Consider the following 11,956-nt stretch of genomic DNA (forward strand, 5'->3'; position numbering starts at 1 on the left):
TTTTTAACAAAATGCTTTTATTTCTATTTTTTAATGAAATGCGTTGTTAGGTACTTGCATGAAATATCAAAAAGCATTAATATTGTTTGTTTTAATTCACCCTTCCTGGGCGCAGAAAGGGGGTAGAAAAGATCTGCTGGAATAAAGCCCAGCAGAAGCCACGTGGTGCGAGGCAGTGAAGGGGGCGGGGTGGGGGGCACTTTGGGCGCCGGTTCGTATGCACGGGGTGTTAGTAGTCATGGTAGTTGCCGATGGGTCCGTGCCTTCAGTCGTAGGGGCTCATCGCAGAGTCCTCGTCATAGTGACGCTGGTAGGAATCATAGTCGTACCCATTCCGACCTCTGTTTAGCCAGTAGGTGATGTCATCTTCAAATTTCTGGAGAAAAAGAGCACAACAGAGAACAGATTGAAGGACACCCACTCCCCCTAGACCACATCTTCCCTCTGCCTTTTCTCCATAGTGGCTCTTCTTCAATGATTAACAGCTCCAACTGACAATCACCCTTCATTATCGTACTCTGTACTCAGAGGTGAGTACAGCCAGCTAAAGAGTACTGATCCAAGCCCTTGAAAACCTCCGTCCTGTGAGTTCTAAATGTACCCAACACTTAAACATTTTTCTCTTTTCTAGTAGATAAAATGGACGTCTCCCAAAGACAGCAATAACTTGGCCTGACCCGCGGGCACCGTGCACATCTGATTGTACTCATCTTACAGACACTGCCTCCTCTCCCTGTCCTGTCCTGAGCCTGGCCCACTCGAGCGCACAGAGTAGACGCTTGGTGAATTAAATCAACCACCACCGGGGCATGTGATAGCCATGCGCAGTAGCAACGGTGACCGTTTTATACCCGTGGTGTAGGTTAGAGTTTGCACGGCTGTCCTTCTTCGTTCCACAAACACTTCTTAACTGGGCGCAGCCTGTCAGCCCTATGCGTGGCACCGGAGGGCCACCCAAAGCAAGTTGGAACAGATTCCCTGCCTTCACGAAGCCTACAGTTACTGAGACACACATGAAAATAGGCAGCTGCAATTAGCAGGAAGAAGGGGAAGAAGAACTGAAGTGATTGAGAAGCGTAGAACAACTTTCAGGTTTATAACTGGGGTAGCTGGTCTTTGACACCATTGCCTCTCTTAGAGGAAAGAGAGATTCTTTTGTTGCTCATGAAGGTACAAGGTGAATGTAGATGCAAGCTCACAGGTGTGGATGGTGACGACTCGGAGAGATACTTGGTGTGAGATCGAAAAGGCAGGGACAAGGAAAGGCTGACCTAGGGAGGTTGCAGGCTATCCAGAAGTTTGGGCCCAATTTTTCTCAAAGTGTGGCCGGTGCATCCAACCTCTAGGGATGCTATAAAGTGCAAGTTCTCAGGCACCCTTTTGCACCTCATGGATGGAATTTTCCGGTGGCTGGGTGGCAGGCATCTATTGCATAAGACTGCCAGTGAACATGGGTATCTGAGCGCTCCTGAGGCTGGAAGGCCTGGCCTCGGCCACAATGGTGTTCTCTGTGGCCACCCACCGGGGGTGAGCGGTGGGTCAGCCTGTGCCACGCTGATGGGCACCACGCCGCCCCTCTGTTTGCTGAGCCCCGGGGGCTCTGGCATGAAAATGAGAACATTTGCTTTCCCTACAATACTACAGCTTTTCCCATAGTGTAATAATCTTGTTCCCCAGTTTTTCCCATTTTATGGGAAAAAGCTGTTTTCAAGAAAGTAAAAAAATATATTTTATGAATACAGGAATAACGCACACTCATATTTACAAATGGGTATGTGGGAGTGGGGCAGAGAAAAAGGGGGATTACAACTCCATTGCCAAAGACAAGCATAGCTGACATTTTGACGTTATTGCCTTCCAGTCTTTTCTGTGGCTAGTTATAATCTTATGGATCCTCACCCTTATTCTGTTTCTGTCATCAGTCATTATTTTAGCCATTTCTCCATGTTAAACTCTTTTTTTTTAATTTTTTAAATATTTATTATTTTTGAGAGAGAGACAGAGGACGAGCAGGGGAGGGGCAGAGAGAGAGAGGGAGACACAGAATCCGAAGCAGACTCCAGGCTCTGAGCTGTCAGCACAGAGCCTGACGTGGGGCTTGAACTCACGAACTGTGAGATCATGACCTGAGCCGAAGTCGGACGCTCAACCAACTGAGCCACCAAGGCGCCCCTCTCCACATTAAACTCTTAGTAGCCTTTTTCATGGACTGCAGCAAAGAAATGCAAGTTACTACAACTGGCATGCAATTTTCATGTTCAAATAAGTACTTCTTTTTTTTTTTAATTTTCAGTGAGAATTCCAGGTGTTCCTGAGGATGTGGGTAGACTGGTGCTCTCCCACGTGACTCACGGGAATGTGCACTTTGACAGTGCTTACAGACCCTTACCTAATTCTACCTTCAGCCCCAATAACTCCACTGGAAAATGGAATACCAAGGAAGGAACAAACCAAACACAAGGACGCAAGTAACAGTACCTGTCTTTTGGGTTGTTGCGACTGTAAGTAAGTTCATTCATATTAAGTGCTTAGACCCCTGCCTGGCAGAGTCTGGATGTATGTGTTCAGCCTTTTGCACACGCAGGATATATATATATATATATATATATATATATATATGAATGGAAAGGACATTGTAATACAGTTACATGGCTGCCTTTTAAGAAACCTTTAAAAATAAGGCTTCTAAAGAGTTTCATTTTTTTTTCATCAATTTGTGGTGCTTTGTATACAGACACCCTCTGTGCACAGTACGAATCTTGGGTCCATTTGGAAAAGCCCTTCCAGCTCCCCCGGCTTGGAGATGTCACCCTTCATCTTTCCGGGCACGCTTTCCGGCTGGAGGGCAGGGCGAGTGTTCTCGATGTCGCCGCAGAGCCTCCAGTCCGGCGTTCCTGCTGGCACTGCCGTGCTGGTCACTCTGCACACTTGCTTCTGTGCAGTGGAATCCGTGATCTTAACTCCCTTGCCACCTCACCTGTACCTGTTTCCTGCTGGGAGTCTCTGATTGTCAACATTCTTTTCCTTGGACTTCGTGAATACATCCACTCACCTACCTACCTCCTGGACACAGGAACGGAACCATATTTTCCTGCAAATGCATTGCCAAATTTCCCTGAAAGCACATGCAAAGACCACCTCTCTTTAACAGCCACTTGTCAGGGGCCCCTGGGTGGTTAAATGTCCGAGTCTTGATTTAGGCTCAGGTTGTGATCTCACGGTCATGGGATCGAGCCCCCAGCTGGGCTGAGCATGGAACCTGCTAGGGATTCTTTCTCTCTCTCCCTCTCTGTGCTCCTCCCCTCCTCATGCTTTCTTCCTCAAAATAAGTAGACATTTTTTTAAAACTCACTTTTGGGGTGTCTGAGTGGTTCAGTCGGTTAAGTGTCCACCTTTGGCTCAGGTCATGATCTCATAGTTTGCGAGTTTGAGCCCCGTGTCTGGCTCTGCACTGACAGCTCAGAGCCTGGGGCCTCCTTCAGATTCTGTTTCCTTCTCTCTCTGCTCCTCCCCCTCTTGTGCTCTCTCTCTCTCTTTCTCTCTCTCAAATATAAATAAACATTAAAAAATAAAAAATACAATAAAAAGTTACTTTTCATCTCTTTCCATTATCCTCATGGGTCTTTGCATCAATCTTGTTGTCTCTGACATTTTTTGGAGGTAAAGCTGCAAATGTTTTGGGGAGGTTGTAAATTATCTTAAAAACACCCAGGCACTCAAAAACACTTGAGTGCCTCAGTCGGTTAAGCATCCGATTTCAGTTTGGATCACGATCTCATGGCTTATGGGTTTGAGCCCTGCGCTAGGCTCTGTGCTGACAGCTCAGAGCCTGGAGCCTGCTTCAGATTCTGTGTCTTCCTCTCTCTCTGCCCCTCCCCTGCTTGTGCTGGGTCTCTCAAAAGTAAATAAATGTTAAAAAAATAAAAATAAAAAAAAACACCCGCTGGGCAAAACTGTACAGATAAGTGAAATCGGATTCTGGATGAATTTAGGTCCCGGCCATTTTGGGCAGTGGCTTCTCTGGAACCCCGCTTCCCAGCCATGTTGGGAGAGACTCCCTTTTGGGCGTAGTGTGATGGAAAATTCTAGCTGATGTCCCTACATCTCAATGGTAATGTTATCCACTGCCTGGGTAGCACTTGACAGATAATGGGGTCTCCTACTTTTTGGAGTGAATTATGAAGACTACTTTTCTGTGCCATTTTCCCAAGCCAAGCATCCGTCCCCATGGTGCTGCTCTGCAGGGAGCCAGTCGTCCAGGGGCCGGGAATACCCACCGCCTCATCGAAACCCATATAGAGGAACTGCTGGTACCACTGCTGGACCTCTGGCCGAGTCCGGTCCCACAGCTGCCGTTTCTGGCGCTTCAGGCTGTTTAAGAATTCTTTGGCCTTGTTCTCGTCCACCGCCACTTTCGTCTTAGGTGAAGCAGGTGCTGAAATATCAATACCCCACCCCCCCAAAGTACAAAGGTTGATTTCTCTTCTTAGCGTGGGTGAATCGCTAACGAACATCCCACACCCCAAGCCCACCCCGCATTAGATGGTTTTGACTTTCAACTTCATTCTTACATCACATGTGATGAAATACAGCTGTCCATCATCTGTCTCCACACCCCTTGGTAGTAAGCTCTCCATTTGGGTGCAGTCACATAAAGGCGCACAGGGGAGAGAAGAAATGCAGCCCATTCTCTGCAGTCACTCACCGGGCCTAGACCCCAGGCCGCTTGCAGGGGCTGGTGGCCCACCCCTTAGGCATTTAGGAAACAAGTAGATGTCTAGGGCCATAAAGGTGTACGTTCCTTGCACGTGCAAACAAGAGAGCACTGTGCCTGATTAGGTGACCAGGAAGGAAAAAGAACTAGAACAATGAGCTCGGAGTGGCCCAGCCTGGCACCATGGCATGCTCTCACCCCGGAGAGCTGGAGCACACAGGGCCACCTGGGGTCACCATCTGCGGGCCTCACAGATCATCGACGGTTCAACCAAGTCTTGAAAGGTACTGGCCCTTGCTTTAGCATGTGGCTTCTCCCAACGTCTTCCCAGTGTGGTTTCAATGGTTCAAAAGGCTCCCCTTCTGCAGGACGTGCTCAGGGGACACAGTTCTGCCACTGGGTCTTCCCCTGCTGTCTGTCCCCTCATCTACAAAATCGGGCTGACAGTCCCCATCTTGGTGGTGTTACGAAGGCTGCACAGGATAATGGGAGTGAAGTGTTCTATGTGTTCTTTGGTCACATGGACAAGTATCAGTGGATTTGTTTCCTCACTTCCTGCTCATCCCTGTTTCCTTCAGGGCCTGTTGCACCCTTTTGTACACATCAGGTGCTCAATATGTGTTTCTAGGTTTGACTTGAATAAAATCTGAGGATGTACATCAGGACTCGTGATTATCTTAGTGGTCTGCTTGCTCCCACCTCTGACAGGGTGGCCTTTCAAGAGCTTCCGTCACCCCAGGTGTCCTGGAGGAGCGGGCTGCTCAGCACAGAGATCAGGGATGGGCCAGGGCCTCATGAGCAGCTAGAAATGCTGGGGAAGATGCTGGGAGCCCCTTCAGAAGCCCCCTGCCCCTGAGGGGAACCCCCAAGGCTCAGCATCCAGGGGATCTCTGGGGGGCTGACTGGGAAGCATATGAATAGCACCAGGGAGCCCCACATTGTCAGGGAGCAGGCTTCAGCCTGCCAGACTCTCCCGTTAACTGGGGCAGAGTTGGGGCGGGGAAGGAATATAAGGGATTAAAGGTTCACATCAGAAATGTCACACTTCTAAATTTCTAAGAGATGTACAAATTCTTCATTTTACAGGCAAAGATGACAGTTCCAAGGGAAGATGGCCTTCGTAAGACCACATGATTGGTCCAACTGATCTACCTGATTATGGTGGGCCTGGAACTCCTATTGTATGGCTCCCAACCTGTTGTGGTTCGACAACATTTTGGTGCCATCTATCACATTCCTTGGAGGAGTATTTTTCACAACAGGTGTTAGTGACAAACAGTTTTTCTGTTCAACCCTGGCCCCGGGGGCTAATTGCATATAGAATACTACAACAGTACCATTCTGTGTCTATTCCACCAATGGAGGTTTTATGTGCTCTAAAGGATATGCTCTAAATTTACATACGTGCTCTACAGGGTATCTTGGTTCTAAAATAAATAGCATTCAATTAACACAGTAGCACTGTTTCTTTTATCTTTGAGTCCACACCGACAGCTTTCAGAAAAATAATTTTCAAACATTTACTGGCAATAATATTTATCCAATGAAATACCACACACACACACACACACACACACACACACAGTAAGACCTTCAGATCTGCCAACCTTTTAAGGAGTAAACACTTCTGATTTTCCAAATACAAGACCCCAGTGAGCACGCTCAACATTGCCTTTCACTGCGCCCCATTAAGAAGGCAGCCATTATCCATGGGGGGTATACTTACCTTCCTGCTTTTGAAGCATCAGCTTGAGTTTATTCCCACTTACGCCACCTAATGGAATGAAAACAGAAATCATGTCAGAGTTGCACTGTACCCTTTACATTCTCAAGTGCAAAAATCTGAGTTGGAATAAAGCACCGCGTGCCCCTATCTTGTCTTGGCAACTTGGAGGTATCACAGTATTTGATGTTTGCTGCCTTCCCTGTCATGAAGGAAAAACAATTCAGGCTACTCATGGCTCAAACTGGTGACAATGACCATGGCTGACCCAGGGCATAACAATTTGAGATATTCCCTAGGAGAAGTGACATCGTTCTTTCAAGCTCCTTGCGTCTTATTATGAGGGCCAGTTGTCTGTCATATGTACCTTTCTGCAGACTTTCTCTTTTCATGGTATGGTAAATGGAATAATGCCTCCCACCCTCCAATTCATATCCACCCAGAACTATCGAATGTTTACTTATTTGGAAATAGGGCATTTTGCAGATGTAATCAAGGATCTCAGTTAACTGTGAAGGAGGTGATATCATGTCAGATGGATGGAACCTAAAGTCCAATGGCTGGAATCTTTGGAGGAGGGGGAGGGGGTACAAAGAAGGCAGCCGTGTGAGGACAAAGGCGGGCAAGCACCATGAAGTTTCACTGTCATAAGCCGAGGAAGGCACTTTAGCTCTTTAAACATCCAGTCCAGGGGCACCTGCGTGGCTCAGTCAGTTAAGTGTCTGACATTGGCTCAGGTCATGATCTCACGGTTCGTGGGTTCGAGCCCCGAGTCAGGCTCTGTACTGACAGCTCAGAGCCCGGAGCCTGCTTCAGATTCTGTATCTCCCTCTGAGCCTCATCCGCTCACACTCTATGTCTCTCTCTCTCTCAAAAATAAACATTAAACAAAAATTTTTTTTAATCCAGCCCAGTTTTGTAAGGTTGCCCAGACCCTCTTCCAATCAGGCATTATCTATACCATTTTCTGACATTTTTATTCAGTTCTAAAAGTATTTCTAACCAGCCTAAACATTTTAACAGAAAATCACATGACTGGTCTGGTAGGACACCCTCCTCTGCTTGGTGAGCAGGTGTGAGGACCCATAGACATCTCTGATCTTTAAGTGCTACATGTAGGTATGAGGCTTATCCCTGGAAGGGATATCCAAAGCCCCTGGAAGAAAAATCCAGCCTCAGAAGTAGTGAACAGAACATAGCATGTTCAGGTGTAAGGAGCTGATCTGGCCCCAGGATGAAGGTGGTGATGTCCACCTTTCTAGGCAGGCCCTTAACTGCTCCATCCATGGACAGGCCCCAAGGCCCGTGTTTGCATCTGCGAAGGTACAGTTTTCTGGGAATAGGAGTGATGTCTTTTACCAGACTCTCCAAAGTGTCTGGGACCTAAATAAGACTAAGAACCCCTGCTTAAAGTATTTACTATGTAATCGGGGGGAAGAAAACACATCCGTGACCAATTGGCTGCCCACAGCTGAGCTTTTCCTGCAGACGTGTTTTATGACTGCACGCAGTGTTTGCAAAATTTGAATTGGAACATCTCTGGGCCCAAGTCACTCAGCCCACCCCATGGCCATAAAGAGCCATTTCACCTGTCAGCTAGCCCTCTGTAGGCATCTGAATTTAAAAAGCACTAGCCAAGTGCCCTTAGAATAGGTATGCCAGCCAGGGAACGTGGTTGGGAAGAATCTCTAGGAACCAGGGAATTTTTTTTTTTACATCATACATTTATCACCAACAATCCTCTCAACTCCAAAATTGGGCACAGGGATTAAAAATAAAAATTAATTGCACTGCTAGGAGCACCTGCGTGGTTCCGTCAGTTAAGCGACCGACTTTTGATTTTGGCTCAGGTCATGATCTCACGGTTCGTGGGTTTGAGCCCCATATCACTCTCTGCGCTAACAGCAGGGAGGCTGCTTGGTATTCTCTCTCTGCCCCTCCCTGTGTGCTCCCTCTATCTCTCTCAAAATAAATAAAGAAATTAAAAAAATTCGTTGCACTACTGAATAAAGCCTTACTGGTAACTTTCACTAAAAACATACAAACTTTGTGAAAATTTGCCCAAACCTTCAAATGATTTGGTTACAGATATTTACAATGTGTACATTTAATAACTTTTTTTAACGTTTATTTATCATTTTTGAGAGACAGAGCATGAGCCGGGGAGGGGCAGAGAGAGAGAGGAAGACACAGAATCCGAAGCAGGCTCCGGGCTCTGAGCTATCAGCACAGAGCCCAACGCGGGGTTTGAACTCACAGACTGCGAGATCATGACCTGAGCTGAAGTCGGACGCTCAACCAACTGAGCCACCCAGGCACCCCTATAATGTGTACATTTAATATGATATGTTAACTGATACAGTGGAATATGATTTGAGAAAAGGAGTCAGCAAATGATTTCCAGAAACACCTGTGGGACACAGATTAAGGCATAAAGTTTCCAATACCGAGGCAGCCCCCCAAAGATGGGATGAGTCTCCCCCAAGAGGTTCCCCATCAAGAGTAAATAAGCAGAGATGAGCACTTGGTGGTGCTCCTATAGAGGGGATTATTTAGATTGGAATGGGGCTACTTTTAAAGGCTGTACCTTAAGAATCATCCAACCTTAACAGTCAATAAAGAAATCTATGAACACATTTGCCAAAGCACCCGGGTCTGTTTCTTGGCACCATTATTAGCATTCATTAATACCTTAACATTCATCCATCTCTAACAACAGCGTGGCACACACAGAATTAAGTATCGCCCCTCCATCTGTTTGCCTTCTGTAAAAGCACTTGACAGTAAATGAGTGAAATGTGGCCTGATGTTGAAATAGACATTGGATGTTGGCATCTGCCCTGCTGCTGCGATTTCTTGCAGCAAATGTGTGTCACTACTGTTCCAGAAATGAGAGCCTCACCAGACCTCAGCTCTACAACAGAAACGCATGGAAAAATCCTAAATTATGAATTATTAATAGTTGCCACTGTGCCAATTACTACACCCTGAACTACAAATATTAATACATATAATTGGACACCACATTAAATTTGTTTGAAGAAAAAAATAAAGAATAACCGAATAGCTGTGAATTTTTTCCAATAGTATGGAATTTTTTTTTACTCCTATATCATCAGTCACTGTATCTAGATGGTGATAATAGGCACTCCCAAATTTATTCAGCCTGACATTAGATCTCCCAGCAGATGCAGAATTGCAGGATGTCCCTTTGAAGGTGCTAACTATTAATAAATTGCTCAAGAAGGAGCAATGATCATTTTCTCCATTTAACGTTTTCGGGTGTCATAGGGAGCCACCTTGGGGACTTGACGTATGTGAGGATTTTCATTTTGTGTCATGAAAACTTTCACATTCCAGCTCAATGATGATAATATTTTAACTGACACTTTTCACTACGTTCTTGGTATGAATGAAATAAAATACAGGTCTGAAGAGGGAAGGTTTATAGCAGGTGCTCACTTGCTTTATTCAGATGTGCTTCTGAAAATGGAAGGCACAGAGGAGGCGGGGCGGATCAGTCATGTAATGAGAAATTATTGATGAGCCTCCCCTGTGGTTGTAACTCAGAAGCAGTTCTCCTGACTTAAGCAAGTCCCCTGCTGTTCTGGCGACCAGGGGCTCTGTCTGACCTCAGGGCTCCTGCAGCAGGCTTCCTCCCCCCGCCCCCCCCCCCCCCAACCAGAAGTTTGGTTTTCCACACCTGTTCTGAAAAAGCAAAGCACAGAAGCTGAGCCATCAAGGGTGTCTTCCATTGTCATTAGCCAGGGCCCGGCCACTCTGTGGTGGGAAGAGCACCCATCTCAGGGTCTTGGGCCAGCACTTCTTGCCTTCCAGCCCCAGTACCCTGAGCAGATCTGGGATCACAATATGCCTCGCAGACATGTGAGTGTCAAAAGGGCTCACGCATGCGCAAGGTCCCTAGTGACGCATAAAGGATCCTCAAGTGGAAGGTAGTATTGTCAGGACAAAACCCTAAGGTGGGGTCTGTGGATTCCCAAGGTTCAGATGCCTGCACATCCACCAAACTGCTTCATCTTGGGGGGTATGTATGAACATGCTCCTTTTATAGGCAAGGAACCTGGAATTTTCAACTGATTCCCTGAGGGCTCCCTGAAGCACAGAAGGTTAAGCATTTCTCCTTAAAGAGCATTTTCCCTGTCTGGGTTGTGAGGCCTGCCTGCAGTTTTGCAGACCTGGAACTTCACTGGGTTGCCAAGCGTGCCCCCCCCCCTTCCCCCGCCCTCCTTAGGGAATTGCCTGGAAAGGCATCTCCATAATGATGCATTCTGGCTCCCCTCAGTCCTAGAAGGCCCCACTGCCTAAAGCTCCCAGTACCCCTCTGCCCCTTAAGTTAGGGCCAAATCACTTCTTGCCCCTCCATGGGACCTTGGCCCTCACTCTTTCCCAAGGTGACCACCCTTGTCCGAAACCTGCCCTTGACCCTGGTACTCTATCCGCCTGCCGAAGCGCGCCACTCCCACTTCTGCAGAGCAAAACCCTATTACCCATTGGCACTTGCTGGGACTCACGGTCCCTCGGTCCTCACCCCATCACCCATCTCCCTCCCTGGCGCCCTGGCGCTGCCGACATACCTGGGCCCAGGCACAGCAGCAGGAGTAGCGCCAGAGCGGTCATGGCCAGGACAGTGAGCCGCGCGGAGGAGGCGGCCATGGCTGCAGCGGGAGGGCAAGAGAGAGACGCGCACCGAGAGCCGTCGCACGAGAGGACTGGGCGCACAAGGACAGGGGCGCAGGCTGGCGGGCGCTCCCTACATTCCAGCCGGGGCGGGACCTGTCGGGCGGGCGCCGTGCCAACGGGCCAGGGGCCAAGCGGCCGCTCGGAGAGCCACCGAGCCCCCCTCCCCGGCCACCGTTCCACAGAGTCGCCTCCCAGGCCAGTGAGAGACGCGATGCTGGGGCCACCGAGAACCGCCCGGGCCAGGGGAAAAGATGGGGGAGACGGCTGGCTCTTCCCCTTTTCACTCCGCGCGAACACTTCCCTTCCTCCCCTTCTCTCTCCCTCCAGGGCGCAGGGCCCGGCTCCGGCCTGGGCTTATAAAGTGGCCTTTGGAATTTCCTTAATTCCCCCACGCTGCGCTTAAAGATGCCTTTGGCGGTGCTATGTTTTGTGATATTTTGAAAGATTCCACAGGCTGGGTTCAGAACTGCAGTTCAGGAAAACTTTGGCCCCCAAACTACTCTGATAGAAAAGCCTTTCAGAAACCGGGAACCTGGTGAAGGTGGTAGGTGTTCTCAGGACAAATGGGTCCCTGTATGCGCCCTGTAATCTGCCCGCGCTTGAAAGACTTAAAGGGAGGCCCGGAAGCGACCCCCACAGGTGCCACCCCAGTACCAGGCCTGTGCAAACACAGAGGACACATACTAGGCAATACTGAGTGGGGAAGGAAAACAAAAACAAAGTTGTCGCAACTGATTTCCAGCAGGTCACCCTACATTCACAAAATGGCCATGATGTGAAATTACCTTCAGGGGCCCTTCCCACCTAAGATCTGCTCT

At 48.2% G+C, this 11,956-nt stretch overlaps 1 protein-coding gene across 1 annotated transcript; it reads right to left on the bottom strand.

Annotated features, from left to right (window-relative positions):
• ECRG4 (ECRG4 augurin precursor) lies at nt 1-11,434 on the bottom strand. The gene is made up of 4 exons (XM_019428484.2): nt 11,033-11,434; nt 6,441-6,488; nt 4,278-4,435; nt 1-376 (listed from the first exon to the last, which is right to left on the bottom strand). Exons 1-4 carry the CDS (start codon nt 11,109-11,111, stop codon nt 266-268), a joined length of 396 nt encoding a protein of 131 aa, XP_019284029.1. The 5' UTR covers nt 11,112-11,434; the 3' UTR covers nt 1-265.
• Nucleotides 11,435-11,956: the final 522 nt, after the last annotated feature.

This window comes from Panthera pardus, unplaced genomic scaffold, assembly GCF_024362965.1.
Source record: "Panthera pardus isolate Hobbes unplaced genomic scaffold, ASM2436296v1 HiC_scaffold_25, whole genome shotgun sequence".
NCBI classification, from domain to species: domain Eukaryota; kingdom Metazoa; phylum Chordata; class Mammalia; order Carnivora; family Felidae; genus Panthera; species Panthera pardus.